At 42.4% G+C, this 17,817-nt stretch overlaps 1 protein-coding gene across 1 annotated transcript; it reads right to left on the bottom strand.

Annotated features, from left to right (window-relative positions):
- Positions 1–17: 17 nt before the first annotated feature.
- Positions 18–17,595, bottom strand: LOC139693324 (mediator of DNA damage checkpoint protein 1-like). The gene is made up of 5 exons (XM_071591439.1): positions 17,528–17,595; positions 13,231–13,827; positions 5,998–6,828; positions 2,648–4,136; positions 18–1,779 (listed from the first exon to the last, which is right to left on the bottom strand). The coding sequence occupies exons 1-5, from the start codon at positions 17,593–17,595 to the stop codon at positions 1,312–1,314; spliced, it is 3,453 nt and encodes a 1,150-aa protein (XP_071447540.1). The 3' UTR covers positions 18–1,311.
- Positions 17,596–17,817: the final 222 nt, after the last annotated feature.

The following is a 17,817-nucleotide window of genomic DNA, read 5'->3' as shown; positions in this document are numbered from 1 at the left end:
ATATATATAAGTAGATAGTTCGGGCAAATGTGGATAGTTAGGTAGGGTCAACCAGGTGTCTTTGAAATCTATGTTGATATCACTTTAGTCATTCTAATATAAATTACAGTGTTAATTTTATGAGCAAGAGGCAATTATCCACATTGGTCCTCCATCGGAAATCAAAAGAGACACGACGAAGATTAAAAGACGAATCTCCGGACAAGAGAGCGTTGAAATGGGAATGTCAAAACAAAGTCCTCGTTCGCGTAGCGTCTTCGCAGTGTCTTGGCACTCGAGACAGTTCGTTTTTGAAAAATATTTCCGATTCCTATTTTTTTTTCATTTTCATATATTAAAAATATTTGACGTTCGTAACCGGGGTCGGGTTGAAAAGAACAATGATGGGACCCTAGCGGAAAAATGTTAAAAAATGACGAAAGAAAAGGTGGGTTGATTAAGTGCGCACGTGCCCTTCTTATTGCACAATTGAGAAACGAAATGAAAATGGCTTATGGAAGGTTCTGTCATACTACACAGCTGTTTGACCTCGGCGAGTGAAAAAAATAGGGACATATGAATCTAATAAATTGTTGAACAACCCCACGTCATCTATGAACAAAATACCAAGGTCACCATTTCTTTTTGGATTCTTCCTACAATTAATCCAATCTCTTTGAGACGCACTGAGTTAAATGATTTTTTTATAACGTTAGTGTCTGAATATTCAACGGGAAAGGACTGCATTTCGTTGAAATTCAACCGGGTATCTTCACGCTTACATTCGCAACGGACGAAACTCTGGTCTCGAAATCTCCCATCATTCAATTTCTGCCCACTCCACCTGTCCGCTTTTCATGACCTGTCGCCCGGGAGGCTTCCGCTACGGCGAGGATCGCTCTGCGGCGCAGCTATGTGGGGAGTATTGACACAACGTTACGACTATCACAAGTTGAACAGGGTTAGATTTTACGGTCACGGCGATCACCCTCGTCATAGTGAACCGCCTTTCCATCTTATTTAAAAAAAAATTCTTTTGCTCCCGTTCCCCAAAAACCGTTCCTCTATCGTTTTATTTTCCCGTGTCGCCATTTTGAGTCCTACAAGAAGCTGGATCCGCAAATTTTTCTCTCCCCCTCTCTCCCTCTTACGAACACATTTTCCCCTCTGTCCCTCTTTATATTTCCACTCCTCTCTTTATGTTTCGGGGACGACAACCGCTGTCGCATGTGTTGGGACTCATCTGCCTAACGGTTCGATCTTTCCGCTGTCGGAGGGAGGGTGGACGTGCTTGCGAGGAGGGGGTAGGGTGAGGGGACCGGAGGAAGGACACTACGCGTCCGGGTGGCTTGGGGTGGGCGCAGGGCGGCCGGGGAATAGGGTCCCGGGCCTACGGGCCCGCTTCCGCCCGGCCAGCAATCCCGCGAGTCCCCTCTCCTCGTGAGCGGTCGTTGAAGTTGCCGGCGTCGTTGGGGCCGCGTCCTCGTCACCACCCTCCGCCGTCTCCTCTCGGTGGTGTTCCTCCGCGCCGTCATCGTGTTCCTCGCCTTCGTGCTGGCCCTCGTCGGTGGGGGCCGCGGGGGCCGTCGTGGAAGCCTGTCCCGGTCGCCGCCTGGGCAGGAGGGAGGAGACGAGCTGTCGGCGGCCGGCTGACGGGGCGGGTGCGGGTCGGGATGTCGCCGCCTTCTCGGTGACGCGTAGACGGGGTCGGTTGCGCAGCCGGGTGAGGGGTCCTGGAATCGGGGTGGTCACTCCGGCCTTGTCTTCTCCATCCTCTCCGTCCACGTGCTCCTCTGCGGCCTGGAACGGTCATTCGGGAAATAAACTCAAAGAGGTCGGCGAAAGTTGGTGACGCAAACGGTAGACAAATTAATGACATATGATTCATTAGAAGGATTGGAATTCATCTGATATGAAAAATTTTCTCGAAATATTTTTACCGTCCATTTTCCAAAGATAAATTTATCTTGTGCGATGATTTCTATTTAGTCCCATTTGTTTACTTAAACGATAGTCAGCCCTTTTTTTCCAATTCGCCCTATTGATCATATTCCATCCTTTTCTGAGGCTTTTTGGGCTTTAAGTTTACAAAATAATATTAAGCTCATAACATTCACTCCTTCAGGAACGGAATATTCCGACGACATTTAATTTTGGAAACTTTATCAAGCTTAACTTTCAGGAAGAATAAATGCTTGATTGTACTCGAGCCTACCAATGCGTAGCAGCCCTATCTTCTAAAACCTTAAAATTTTCAAAGTGGGAATATCCTCCCCCATTTTGATGGTCTCTAATCTAGATAGTCGGAAATAGATATAACTGAATGTCTTTTTGAAAGTCCCTCGGGGTTGATATGTGATCAAGTACCGTATCACACAGGGACGAGATAGAATAGTCTGAGACTTCACCATCAATCCAGGCAAGCTATCGACTTTGCTTTAAACCTTGCCACATTCCTTGCAAGTAAAAGTTGTGACTCCAAAAGAAGACAATGATTTCCGCTGAACTATGATTTCAAAAACAGAGTCATCAGAAATGGTCAACAGCAATTTTGACTCAAGAAAGGAAAAAACGTTGCGAAATGAGTTCAATTGGAGAGCTAGAGAACTCTCTAGTAGTATGGCGTGCAGACTACTAAACTTAATCATATCCCAGTCACGGTACTAACCGAATGAGTCTCCGACGCAGCCTCTTCCTGTGCGACATCTGAGGGGTCCTCCGCCGCTGCCGTGGATGCGGTCTGGGGAAGGGGAGCCAGTCCTGGCCTAGTTCTACCGGGAAGGTTAACCCTCGGGCCTGGTCTGATCGGTCTTGGGGCCAGAGAACCGGGGGGCCTCACTCTCGGTCTCCCGGGGAGCCTCGATGGGGTTTCCGGTGCCGGAGATGCTTCGGAAGCTTCAACTGCCGCTCTATCCGACTCGCCTTCCTCGTTGTCGTCGACGGCCGGAGTAGCTGCCGTCGTGGTTCCCTGTCCTCCTCTCCTTCTCAGGTTGTATCGGTCTGCGAAAGTGGGCCTGGCCAGGAGGGACGGTGAGGATGGGCTTCCTCCCTCGCTGGGGGTCGACTCAGTCGTGGTAGTAGAGCTCTGACCACCGCGACCCCTGAATCTGTTCCCAGGGGTTCTGTTCAGGGGGAGTCTTGAGAACTGCCTGGTCGCGGGCTTCTCCTCTTCGTGATCGGACTCGTCGGCCTGGGTCGGAGCTGCGGTCGTGGTTGATCTTCTGCCATAGGAACCGCGTGCACCGTTGCCTCCAGAGTTCCTGCTCGGGCTGAACCGGCCCCTGGTGCGAACCGGCGCCTCGGAGGAGGGCGCCTCTGTAGTGGAGCTGGCCGCGGAGGAATCCGGTCTTCTGAATCGGTTGCGTCCCGGTGCCGATGCTTGATTGCCGTTGCCCCTTCCCCTGAACCTGTTGGGCCGGCCGCCCGACTTCTCAGTCGTGGGGGCTGGTGTCGTAGTGGTGGTGGTTGTGGTGGTGGTGGTCGGTTCTGGAGTTGTCGTGGTGGTCGGCTGGGCGGTCGTGGTGGTCGGTTCCTCCTCATCGCGTGCGGTCGTGGCGCCATCCGCGGACACTTCCTCGCTCTCCTCCGTGCTCACGAGGTTGCTGGCGTTGTCCTGGGCCTGGAGTATGGCGTACAAGTCGAACACGGACTTCTCTACAGCCGCTGGCAAGGTGGAGGACACGATGTCGAAGTCGGGGTCGTGGGAGTAGGTCGGGTGAACAGAGGCGTCGAGTGGAGTCGGGGAGAGCGTCGTCGAAACAACCTCCGTCCTTGGTCGACCCTTACGTCCTTCGGCAGACGAGTCCTCGCTTTCCTCCTCGTAGTCTCCGCCCTCGGCGTTGACCCCGAGGAACTTGACGGGAGCTCCGGACGGGATCGCAGGGAATGAGGGGGCGGCCAGGTCCTGGTCCGGAGAGGCGCCGCCGGCGTTGGTGCGGAAAGAACTGCTGTCGACGAGCTCGAGGCTGGGTCTCACGGCTCCCCGCGGGGGGGAGGCGGGCGTCGCGGCTGGCACCCTCTGGATTGGCTCAGTGGCGTAGGAGTCGTCGACTTGTCCGCGGCTCCTCGGGGGGAACCTTGTGTTAGATGGGAGGCGGTCCTCAGGGATGACTTCCACGGGAACGGCTGTGGGCTGGTCACGATTTCGGTTGCGGTATCTTAACGAGGAAGACGTTCAAAGAAAAAGAAAGTTGGCTATAAATTTTGCACTTAAGTTATCCAAATTGAAATACGTACATTGATGTTTGATTATCTCAATAAGCAATTTGATTTTTCGGAGTATTTGCTGAATTTCTCCACGGAGCACTATCATTTTCCCTATGATCTTCATTAACAGTTCAATGAGAATAAAACAATTACCATTTCTCTAGTACAACCTAATAGATTAAGTCATCCAGAGCTAAGGTAATTTCCGACATTATGGGGAGATAGGAAGTTTCATAGGGGTAGGGTTTTCAGGGTATGGGGAAAATGTAGGAGAGAAACCCAGCGTCGGAACTTCTCACTCTATTAATGAAAGACGCCAAGGGGTCACATAAAAACTTAATTCCCTACCAATGGAAGGGGAAATTCACCCCAACTGCTTTGTCCACATCGCACCCCAAGTAGGGATGATGTCTCTGGACAATAGGGCAACTGTCGTAATTTGAACCCGGGGTCTCTGAGTGTGAAGCCAGTACGCTAGCCACAGCATCAACTCCATCTACTACTATTTCTATAATGGTCTAGTGAATTAATTCTTGAGAAGTCATCTTTTGAAGATAATCGAGATGGCCAAAATTACTACTGTTGAAGACGTCATAGGAAAACATATCGATCTAAATTAAATATTTCTGCTTTGAGATTTTTATGAAGTCTCAACATATGTATTGGTAGTTAAAGATTGAATCACCGATATAATTCAAGTCAATTGATAAATAAAAGAGCCATCTATAGTGTACTTCCCCATATCTCTCTGTAAATGTAATATTCTTGTATTTTTTTCGCTTAATCCTTATACTATCAAGAACTTCGAACAGTTGGAACTCGACAAATTAATTTTTACGGCGATAAAATTATTTCAAATCCCAAAAAAATATGCATAAACTTTCTTTTTTTTATTTGGTGTAGGTAAGCCAACATTTCCGCTTCACTGTGCATAATTTAAAACGAACAGAAATATTAAAATGATTATCAAAATCAATACATTCGCTCGTTTAAAATTATAAGGATTACTGTTTTATTGCCAAATTATTACAAAAATATAAAAAGTATACCTTATTACAACCATTTATTCCATTTACGTTTGCCTCAAAAATGCATAAGATTATTCATTATCGACCCGACGATTTAATTAATCAGTAATAATTGAATCGGAATTTAAATTGTGCGAATTCGCTTACTCCGAAAAATGAATTGTTAGTTACTTATGTGCCCTCAAAATGCAAAAATATTCACTCCAAAGTAAACGATCGTACATATATATATATATATATATATATATATATATATATATATATATATATATATATATATATATATATATATATATATATATGCACACACTCACGCACACACACACACACACACACACACATATATATATATATATATATATATATATATATATATATATATATATATATATATATATATATATATGATATCTTATGCATCTAAGACAATCATTAATTGTGCCCATGGAATTTTGTCATTCGTAATATTTTAAAATTGACAGGCAAAGCCTCTGGGGAGGAAGAATGCATGAGATCTCAGATATGAAATAGCATGCACCAAACAATAAATGCATATGACGAAGGCGGAAGAAGCGCGCAAGAACAGAACGATTAGATGGGAATCAATAAAAAGGGGAAATAAGTTTTCCCGAAATTACTTAAAGTGAAGACCGTTTCCTTTGACTTCCCCCATCCCAAAAGGGATTGGCGTCTCAAGGTATTTGCATGTAATCGCCTTGATATTATTATAATTTTTTACATGTTCTAGCTCGGTAGCAGTCCTGTAACTAAATTGTGCCCTCACCTTGGACCTCCTCTGGATCCTACGACCTCGTTGCTCGCGGGGACTGCTTCCTCAATGGTCTGCACCGCCGGCCTTATCCTGTTGCCCACCGACGCCTCGGCGGCCTCAGCTGCAGCCCTGTTGCGATCAATGACCGTGTACCTCACCCTGTTCCTGCCTCCTTCCGAGGAGTCCGGGCTCGCGGAAGTCGTTGCGCCGCCCCTTCCCCTCTGTCTGCCGAAGCCCCTGTCGGGGACGGCGGCCGACTCTCCCGAATAGTCCTCCTCTGCGGATGCCGACGACTCCGAGGATTCCTCTTCGTGTTGCTGGTTCTTCACGTGGAACTTGCTCCTCTGCCCGCTGCCCCCGCGACCCCTGGTCCTCGTCCTGGTGGGCTCTGGTGCTGGTGGAGGCGGCGGTGGTGCTTCGGTGGTGGTAGTGGTTGTGGTGGTGGTCGTGGTGGTTGTGGTGGTGCTTGTGGTGCTGGGGGGAGCTTTGGTCGGAGATTTGCCGTCATCATCCTCCTCGAAGTCAGCGTCCTCGAAGGCAGGCGAGCCGTCCTTGCCGGCGGTTCCCTTGCCCGCCTTCTCATCGTCCTCGTAGTAGTAGTAGACATATTCGTATTCGTAATCGTTCCCTTGTGGGTCCTTCTTCACGTTGACCCGAGTGGCCTGGTTGGAAGCGGCCGGTTCGAGGGCAGACATCTTGTCGTTGCTGGGGACGCCGAAGAGGCCTCCGGAGGATGAGCCGACGTTCTGGTCGGTCAGCAGGTTGACGGCGACGATGTCTCCGCGGAAGGGCAGCGGTGGGACGAGGGTGGTCAGCGGTAGGGCTTCCGGAGCGGCCGTCGTTCTGAAAAAGTCAATGAGGGCTTCGTTCAGTCGAAGGGGATTCACGAAATGAAGTCTCCTGAAAGATTAACAAGAGGCAACAATTTTCTCACTACGCTCTTGTTGCCAAGGCTTCGTGCTTATCTCGGATTTCGACCGGAACGGTTCGAAATCCGAATATATATATATATGTATATACTAAGTTGGTCGCGGTAGTCCAGTGGGTAGAGCGTTGGGCTACTGACCGGAGGGTCCCGGGTTCGATTACCGGGCAAGGCACTCTGGGGCACCTGCAGCTCCACCCAAGCTATGTGATTTTTCGGGTACCAGATCTTCCTGGGAAACCATAACCGGCACAGGGAAAGGAACTGGCCCCCCTACCCTAATGTGTGGTTATTCACACGCCGTATAGGGCTTAGTACTGGGTGATCTCCACAAACACATACTAAACCGACCTTCGGGTTGATTACTGTGTTTATGGTTTATATATATATATGAGTGCCCTTTTACGTGTTATCTCTTTTATTTTGTGCTCTATTGTGCCGTTCAAATGTTATATTGCTCTCGTAAGTTGTTCTACATTATCGATATATATATATATGTATATATAGCGTAAGTTGTTCTACATTATCGATATATATATATACATATATATATATATACATATATATATGCTTTCGTAGACGTAACACAGAAGTGCCGAATAGTACAATACACAGTAACACACAATATAGAAACACAAAAAAAGAAGAACACTCACACGTTATTTCTTGATATTTCGACGGAATCATTACTTCTATATCTTCAGAGGAAGACGGATTGTTTCCGTCGAAATATCAAGAAATAACGTGTGAGTGTTCTTCTTTTTTTGTGTTTCTATATTGTGTGTTACTGTGTATTGTACTATATACATATATATATATATATATATATATATATATATATATATATATATATATATATATATATATATATATATATCGATAATGTAGAACAACTTACGAGATATATATATATGCATAAAAAGTGGCTTAGTTCTGTACTTCTCTTCCTTGAGAAAGGTGACTTGAACACCGAAAATTTGTCCCCGAGTGATTTTATTTTCTTTTTTTTTTGTTTTTTTTTCTGTTTTTGTCTTTCTCCACTTGTGCAAACTTTTATCATGTGTGTGTGCGTTTGTTTGTGAATATACTACACACACAAAAACGCACACACATGTATGCCAGTGCGCCCTTGAAAAGACCTAATCTCCACATAGTAAATGCTAATAAGTAAATGCCCGCAAGTGAATATTTATAATATTGCTCCTTATGTTCTTCTTGTTATTAAAGTAATGCATGTTAACTTGAAGGCTTCATCAAAGGCATAATATTAATATGTGTGACCCATATTTTCATTTTTATCCCGCAACGAGTCAGTACGAAGAATACCTTATAGGACTGATTTCGCTACATCAACTTAAGGGCGAATAACAAGAAAATAAAGTAAATTTTGAGGGTCATATTTCTGGAAAGCGCTGATTTTAATATTTTTTTGAATAAATAGTAGTCTGAAGACACGACCTCGAAACCCTCCAGCCCACCAAAGGGGATTTAAATTAATCCCAAAAGAAATGAGATAAGCGAAATGGCTTCCAAGGCATCATCTCAAGCTCCGTCGAAGGAGACTGTTTGGAAAAGAAACATTCCTTTGAAGTGCACGGAGTTCTCCAAATTAATTTTAAGATTTGCTTTTCCAATCCACGAGGCGCAGAAGATGAAGAATAAGAAAAAGCTGGTTATTTTTTTCCTAATTGGGATTTCGACTGTTTTTTGCCTTTTGATACTCAAGATTTCTAAGATTTAGCCAGTAGTACGAACACTCGAAACATAACTCCATATTTGATTGCGTTGAAATATCGCTCATGCATTGATTTCTTGAGAAACCAATTAGAGGGAGACGATCAAGGCGATTGGAAGCATCTGGAAGAGCACGAACGAGTGTCATGCCAAGAACGGGCTCATCTTGCGAGTAAAGCAAAATCTTTGGCTGCGGTGTAAGCACTTTCCATTGGTAAATGAAGAACGTGGTGTATATGACTTTCGCAAGACAATGCAAATATAGGTGTCATCGACAACTCGCAAATCTCAAATTTCATATCTCGGTATATGTTCCATGAGTTACGTTTATCACGGTTGTACCACCAAATTTATTTTAAAAATTTATCGCTTCGTGAGCCTTTCCAACGGAGGAACAGCGCTACGCCATCAAATTTTGCGTGACTATGGGTAAAATCGGAAAAAAATACTCATGATATGCTCAGCTAGCTTATGGTGATAATGCCATAGGTAGATCGGGTAATTTTGAGTGACGTAAATTGTTTCGGGAGGGTAGAGAAGATTTTGAAGATGCCGAACGTTCAGGATGCCCTACGACCTTTAAAAAATGATGAAAATCTGGCAAAAGGAGAGGGCTTTGTTGGACAGCTATTGCATGGTTTCTGATGAACTTAGTATCATTAAAAGTGACGTACATCGACATGTGGGCCAAACATGAACATGAGAAAGGTGTGTGTGGGAAGTTGGTGCCGCGAGTGCTCTCGGACGAACGAAAGGAAACTCGCACGTGGATCTACCAAGACCTAATGAGACCATGTGAGTGAGGATCAACTTTTTTTGGACAGTGCTCCACCAGACTTCTGCCTCTTCCCCCGCCTCAAATCCGTGCCGAAAGGACGTCAACGCGGCTCGGTGGAAGCGTTACAACAGGTCGTGACGAGGGAGCATTAGTATCATTCCTGGTGGCGCCTTCCAGAAGGCGTACGAGGCGTGGAAAACCCGCTGGCAGCGATGTGTGAACGCACAAGGGTGCTACTTTGAAGACTTTTGAAGACTTGTAGCCTTTCCAGCATTAAATTATTGTCTGAAGAATAATATCTGGTGGGTTTCAACGTATTTTAAAAATGTGATGATAAATTGATGGTGGAAAAAGTTTTTGCGCATCTTGGTGGTACAAATAGGCAAAACCCACCTTGAATTAAAGATTTCGCCTGCTTTTGGACTCAGATCGAAACGGTTCTAGATCCTCATCCTGACATATCTAATTTATATTTGTGTCAATGAATTTTGTCGAGAAAAATATAAAATAAGAGCCTTTTGAGAGGGGTCTAATCGAGACATAAGATCTCTTTCAAGTAACGCAATAAAAATCGAGTAACTAGTGTCCTTCAGGGCTCATTGGCGTGCAGAAAACTTCGGTTTTTATACATTGAACTAAGTATTAGCTACGAAGTTTCAAAAAGTTTTTTTTTTGCTTTCATAATGGAAGATATTCGATGAAATTTTATGAATTTATTGATAAGTCAAAGTCGCGTTTAAATTTCTAGCTTTGATTTTTGTTGCGGAAAACAGATTAAGATTGATTGACCGGTTCTTCGAAGTAGGTTAAGAGTGTATTTGATTAAAAATTTCAGAGCAAGATGGAGATGCTTGTTATTCCTCCTTCGATAATCAGCCACTTCATTTTGTATACGTTCATATTTAAGTTACCAAGGGACGTGAAATTAAACTTATAAAAAACTTCTAAAAAAATTCGGTTTCTTTTTCTAATCAATGGAACGAGAGCTGCTTTTCATTGATAATCCTTTTTATCTATTTGGTTCGGAAAAGAAATACTTAGTTATTCCATATATATATTATTAAACACGACCTAGGTTTCGACTCACAAAGTCATCATCAGGAGGCACCTTCCACAAAATGACGCCTCAAACCATTCTATTATATTTGGTTGTAATTGCTCCCAGTCATGTCAACGGCAACAAGGCAACAACGGCAACAAGAGGTCAACAAATACACATGTAATTCCTAATAAAAAATATGGCTCGTTTCAAGATCAGAAATTTCTATACACTTTTATAGTGTATAGAAAATTCTGACCCTGGAACATATCTTTACGGTTTTCGACTGACATCCATTCAAATCCTGAGATTACTTAAAAGGCTGAATGGGATGACATGTATTTCTTTATATTTTCGAAATGACAAAATTTGCAATCTTCTTGGACTGAAATCTCGATGCAGAAAAAATCATAACGTAGACCTTATGATAAAAACATGAACGTGCAATGATATTTCATAATTAAAATCGAATCTCCAGAAAAAATGAATTTAATTCGTGGGAAAATGTTTTTTCTTGATTTATTTATCCATCCTCATTTCAACAGGACCTTTGACTGTGAGATCAATATCGCTCAGTGAACATAAGTATTCCTGCGGCGCGGTTAAAACACGTACGAGGGTTGCTATTTATATCTTAGGCCTTGACAACACTAAGTGCTTTAGGAGCCATCTGACGTTTCCATCTGAATGTTCCCTTTTAACGCTAACTTTTTTCAGAACATTTTGTCGTTTGATCAGAATTTGTGTTGTTTACAGTGACTCGAAAATGTCTCGGCGAAAAAATGGTGTGAAACACTTTCGTGAACACTTTATTGCGATGATGTTTTACGACTTTCGACGTGGATTATCAAGAGAGGAGTGCATCGATCAACTTACTTTCACTTTTGGCGATAAAGCCCTATCCTTTGCCATTGTGAAACGCTGGTACAACGAATTAAATCATGGCAGCAAAAATATGAATATTAATATGTCTGGTATTAGCAATGAACAGGTACGTTTTCTGATGGACTACGCAAGAAGAAATAATCAGATAGCAAGTGTTGAATTTTGTTTTCCAGTTTCGGACTTGAAACGTGATCATTACGGAGAAGAAATTAAGGAATGACGACAGTGTGTGTGTTTCGGGGTGTGGCTTTGGGGTGAAATCAAAAACGTAAAACTTTCGGATAAAGAAAGAAATGAGTCAATTGTGTGATGAGTCTGTCAAGAATTCCAAACTGAAATAATTTGAAAAAAAAAAAGATTTCTCGCTTAATAAAGAGATTTGAATATCAAGACTTTTGAATCAGGAAAACCTGTCAACTGGTTACTGATTGCGATTAATTGTCCACATGCTCACTGAATCTAAAAAAATAGCGCACCAAAGTTCATAAGAGTTCTTCCAATTGAATACACAGATTTTTTCGAATTCGGACTACGGAGACTTCGACGCAAGCTTATCTTCAATCAATGTCAAAAGAGCATACGTTTCTACATCTCGAAACATTATAAGTGACAGCAAAATGATTCGGGGGAATGCCAAAGAATATGTAAATATTAAAAACAAAATATTTTTTTATTAATTCGCTTCAGTGACGTCGGAGTTTTGGTTGGTTCGATAATTCTTTTGTCTGTTTTTTTTATCGGGAGTGTATGTAGTAGCCTCCGATTGTATCGAGAAAAAAAAGAAGAAACAGGACATGCCTGTGTAACTCTTTCCGTAAACCTGGTCTCATTTACGGCTTTAACAGATTTTTTTTGATTCGCAGAAAAAAAAATTTTATGACCAACTCTGGAAAGGTTTTACACGACATCGCGAAAAAGTTGAATCTGTTACGCGCGACTGATCCTTGGACCTGGTTCAAAAGTTCTCGGCAGACAAATATTGAGCAGCAGAAGTAAAAGCTGTGTCGAGTTTATTATATCACAGATAGAGATTTGCTTATAATTTTTGTTTATCGAAAAATGTTTTACAATATGAAATGTTGAATATACGGATACTAAAATTTCAAAACGACGAGTATGCACTTGTATAATATATAGTGATTTTACGCTTATATAATTAGAATTGCTGAGCCGGTCTGAATTAATTCTTGATTAAATTAAAAAAAAACATTATAAATGCCCAAGGTGTACAGAAGATAACTGTTGACACGGTATACGAGGGTGGCCTGCAAAAGTTCTCGAGCTCGCCCATAGATGGCATCAGTACTGGAATGATTTTTTTTCTCTCATGTTGGCAGAACTATTGAGTAGACGTGTGAATTTGCAAACTATTCCATATATCGCCATTTTGCTGTTGGCTGTCGTTTGAATCAGTGGTGCGGTGCTGTGTGTTCTAAAAAATGGAATAACATCGAGAAAAAATCGCGCAGTGATAAGTTTTGTGTATTTATAAATTCATATTTGGACATTCACTTTTTTTCCTTAATATCGTCATTTTTTTAATGTTGTTTTGAGTCCCTATGGGAATATTTTAAAATGAAATGTCACTGTTTATTTCACGGTATAAACTACTCAAACACTCAGGCAAAAGCTTTGATTTTCACTTAGTAAATAGGTACTAATCCATGTTTAAAACTTAATCTCCTTATTGAATGACCAAGGTGGGCGATTAGTGTGCATGGATGAAATTCTGATGCTTATCATTGTCATTCGCGAGGTTTAAAAAAAAAATTATTTTTCAAACGAAGCAAAACGAAAGAAAACTCCAGCTATGAAGTGTGAGAAAAGTTATGGAGAAAGGAACTCAATATCTGCAAAATATTTCGCTAATACCATTCCACTCACCCTTCAATAGCCTTCTGCGGTGGGACGCCTATTTCCCCTTCCTTGGCCACAAACTTGGGGCTCTGTACCCCCTTGAGGGCCTCGGGGACCACCTCCACTGCCTTGCCGACGCCCTCGGCCGCCCCCAGGACGAGGGCCGGCACGGGGACCACAGAGGCCGTGGCGGGGGCCTTCTTCTTTCCAGCCTTAGCCTTCCTCTCCAGAATCTTCCTCTCCTCCTCCTCGGCGTTGATCACTGACCGTCGACCCGTGTCCGACATGGGTTCGACCTCGACCCGAGGAGGGAGGAGGGCAGCAACGGGCCTCCCGCCAACCAGAACCTCCTTGCTCGTCACCACCGACACCTCCGTCTGCACCTCGACGAGGGGCAGAGTGTCCGCCGGGGACAGGATGCTTCCCGTGAGCACGCCAAGCAGGGCTGAGTTGCTGAGGGCATCCTCGCCGGCAGAGGCGCGGGACTTGGTGGGTCCGCTCCGGAAGACCACGTACTCGTCGCCGAGGACCCGTGGGGCCGTGAGGATGTCGTCGTCTTCCTTGGCGCCTTCGACGGCCGAGACGAGCAGGGCGAGGAGGGCGATGGCGAGACCGCCGCTGGACCTGCGGGCGAGAGAGAAAGAGAGATACCCCGTCAGTTGTTTCTAAAAACTGATCGTATCGAACAGTCGTCGTCCATAGTGATGAGATTTCATTGTTGACGAAACCGTCGACCATTATTGTGCTTGCTTTCATTATTGTTAAAATGGAATGCATTATTTCGGTGCTGGGAAACGTGATTTTTTAAGTGAAAGGCTAAGCCTAGATTGAAAATTTTAGGATGTGGGTATGGAGGGGGATTGAATAAGCCAACTGGGTGGAAATGAATGATGAAATGACAGTAATAATGGCGGTTGTGTTTTATTAGGTTGAATGCGTCGACAAATATGACAACATTACACAGCTCGAGGATCCCTGACATGCTAAAAAATGCTACTCATGTGAGGAGGAATGAGAGAATAAAAAAATAAAGTTGTTATTTAAGTTGTCATTAAAAATAAATTTCGAAAATGCAGTAATACTGATTCCATTCAGAATTTAAGTTTCCATTATGCGTTTAAAAATATATTATAACGGTTTAAAAGGCAAATTTCTCGTGGCCGACATCCTCAGGGTCATCAAAACAATTACAGATTAAATCTTTTGCATACATTGGAAGGATATCTCATTTTTAGCAATTATGTTGTAAATGTATTAATATCCCCATCGTAGTACGGTCATGTCAATAAAATTAGAGCTATGAAGTGTTAAACAAATAGATTTAAGATTTCATGATAAAATAAGGGAGATAGATTCCAGTACAGACACTAGATACAAATACTCATACTTTCCCCGAACAATCAGAAATCATAATAGTAAGAAACCGAAGTCACTTTAGAAATATTAAAAACATTTAATTTACAAGTCGAAACAAAATTAAACATTGCAAGGATATTAGGTGTATTTGTGGGTGCATATGTATGTTAGTTGGTAGTTTGAGTGTTTGCATGTGTGTGGGGTGTAAGTGTTCTTGCATGAATGTATGCCATGTTTTGTTGGTGGACTGCAAAAATTTGCGGCTTTTGCTTGCGGTTTTTTTTTCTTTCTTAAATACAGGTGGTGTCCTAACACCTCCCACCACACGCCCTTCCGGGGTATTAAGTAGATGTAGATGTTGTCCAATCGCGCCAAGGGTGGGGGGAATATTTTGGGGTACAAGTAGTCTGGTATGTATTCACCCCCTGCCAAACACCCTAGCGGTGGCTTGCAGGGTACTTAAATATACTGAAATACTAAAACTGCCTTGTGTGTTCAGAGTTTCAGGCCAAAACTTTTCATTTCCTTGAAATGTTCCGCATGGGTAAACCCTGTTTGATACCGTAATTGGAATTAGTACCATACAGAGCTATAGATGGGGGAGGTGCCATCAAGGTGGCACATTCTTGACATCACGAAAAAAGGATGAGATTAAAATAAGAGGATATTCTGGGCGATAAGGTAATTAGGAGAAAAGCCGGGGACACGGTATAGCGCACTACTCGGAGTTAGCGCACTACAAGGCAAGAGGAATTCTCGTATGTGATTCCACTTACAGTCAAGTTAACGGCAACGTGTATCGCCGTATAAAAACAAAGGTGGTGCAGGTCAAAGTTTGCTTTCAGAACTTCGTAATGCGATAATACCACCGCACATGTTACAGTCGACTTAAAGATCCAACCCTGGAGCCAATTAGAGGCGACTAGAGCCAACGCAACGGAAACAAACGAAGGGGTTCTAGGCGTGGTAAGGGAGGAGGGAGGGTTGTCGGGAGAAAAAAAAGAATCAAAGAAGGCAGACCAAGTAGATAGAGGGGATATTGATAGGCAATGTACCCTTAAAGACTGTTGCAGACGAGGTACATGAACACACAGGAAAATAGTATGAATGTTGGACGGAATGAAGGGAGGATTAGACTTTTAGAAAGGTTCAGAACAAATGGGTTTAGCGATGACACCAAAGGAATTATAATGGCCCCACACTACTTATGTAGATCAGACCACAAAGACAAAATAAGGGAGATAGATTCCAGTACAGATGGATACAAATACTCATTCTTTCCCCGAACAATCAGAAATCATAATAGTAAGAAACCGAAGTCACTTTAGAAATATTAAAAACATTTAATTTACAAGTCGAAACAAAATTAAACATTGCAAGGATATTAGGTGTATTTGTAGGTGCATATGTATGTTAGTTGGTAGTTTGAGTGTTTGCATGTGTGTGGGTTGTAAGGGTGATAGCATGAATGCATACAATGTTTTGTAAGTGGACTGTATGAATTTGTGGCTTTCGCATGCGGTTTTTTTCTTAATTACGGGTAGTGCTCTAACATCCCCCGCCACACGCACTTGCGGCGGCTTGTGGGGCATTAAGTAGATGTAGGTGTAGATAGGACAAGAAATAGGTCGAGTCGAAGAATAGTTTATGGCAAAGTAAAATTCTGAAGCAGAGTATCTCAGAGGTTTGACAAAGAAGAAAGTCATCTTTCATCAAGACAATGCACGCCCACACGCAAAGTGTCGTTGCCATGGCAAAAATACGTGAACGAATACGAAATACGTGAAATACGAATTATTACCACACCAGCCTTATTCTCCTGATTTGACTCCATTAGATTCCCATCTCTTCCTCAATTTAAAAATCTTTCTTGGCGGACGGAGATTTTCTTCAAACAAAGAACTGACAGCCGAAATAGACGAGTATTTAGCAAGCGTGAAGGAATCTAATTTACGAGATGGGATAAAGACATCGGGACATCACTGGACCAAGTGTATTAGTGTACAGGAAAGACTAGATTGAAAAATTAAAAAAAAAAGGTTCACTGAGGTAAGTAGTTTATTTCTATTCAATTCCGAAAACTTTTCAAACTAACCTCGTGTTTTAATAAGGTATAGCTTAGGAATATAGCCGTTTTTAAGTAATCGGCCCATCGAAAACCTACCATGAGTGGGTAGACTAAAAAAAGATACTAAAAAGTAACCCTTAAAAAATAATAAATTAAATAGCCGACCTAAAAAGAATTTAACATCCTCGAAAAATTAAAATGTTGATCTAATAAAAATGCTTCAGAATTAATTGAAAATAGTGGAAAATAAAGATTATCACTGGAGCCATTTTGGAGTCTTAGACGATTATTTAACAAGATATACTGTACCGTGGTTGTACAAATTCTAAAATCAGGTTGATTAAAAAAAGAATGTTTTTTCACAGCGAGTTACCCTTCGCAAATGGCTCCGGAAATTGGAATATTGTTATTTTTTTCAGTTGAATTTCGTTAGACTAAGCTTATCTCTGGTCTTACGTCCTCGCGAAATAACTATCCACGCTGCCAACTGAGTGCCCTCAGCTGCATTTTAAGTGCATTTATTTAAAAAATACACCATCGCCAAGAACGCTTACACATACCTTCGCATATGCTTCCATTTGGCTAATTTAGTTTTCACGCAATCAGAGCAATGAAAGCAAACTTCAAAAGTGAATACGCGAGCTTCCCTTTGAAAGAAATGCCAACGGGAATCAAAGTAGCAGCATCAGAATAATTCGAGTGTCTCCTCATAACTCTACGTTGAAAGTAGGTCATAAAGAAGTGAGTATTAAAGAATTTCAAAAGATTCTGAGGCATAATAACTTTGATAACCCTCCATTTCCCATAGCCAAAAAAAATATCGCGTGCTACTTCAGTCACATCAAATTCAATTAACTTTTTATGTAATTAGTTCTTTCTACGGAGGCAGTCGTCAATTACCTGATTAAATATATATCAAGAGAGCTTTTACCATTACTATCTTCTAAATCTTCTGTGTCAGTATACATTATGACAACGAATAAATAATTTCTCCTTAAAAAATTTTTATATTCTTAACATATGAGAAACACAGTAGATGTATGCCTGCCCTTAAGCATAATTCTTATTATTTGAAGACAACTTAACTGCGAGGACTATTTAATAATGAGTTATATTGAATTAATTTAATAATTTATAATATGTATGCGCCAGAAATTTAATTTTGATGTTGGATTGTTGGATTAATGAGT

Source organism: Hetaerina americana, unplaced genomic scaffold, assembly GCF_022747635.1.
Source record: "Hetaerina americana unplaced genomic scaffold, ioHetAmer1.1.p SCAF_46, whole genome shotgun sequence".
In the NCBI taxonomy this organism is placed as follows: Eukaryota; Metazoa; Arthropoda; class Insecta; order Odonata; family Calopterygidae; genus Hetaerina; species Hetaerina americana.
The sequence above is the reverse complement of the archived record's forward strand: the minus strand, read 5'-3'. Positions and strand labels throughout refer to the sequence as shown.

Bases quoted from the DNA above. Each gene is read 5' to 3' on its own strand.
- LOC139693324 (XM_071591439.1), bottom strand. From the start codon at position 17,595: ATGTATACTGACACAGAAGATTTAGAAGATAGTAATGGTAAAAGCTCT. The intron at 6,829-13,230 runs GTGAGTGGAATG...TGACTTTTTCAG, and splicing joins CCGCAGAAGGCTATTGAAGG to AACGACGGCCGCTCCGGAAG. The intron at 4,137-5,997 runs GTGAGGGCACAA...TTCCTCGTTAAG, and splicing joins GGATCCAGAGGAGGTCCAAG to ATACCGCAACCGAAATCGTG.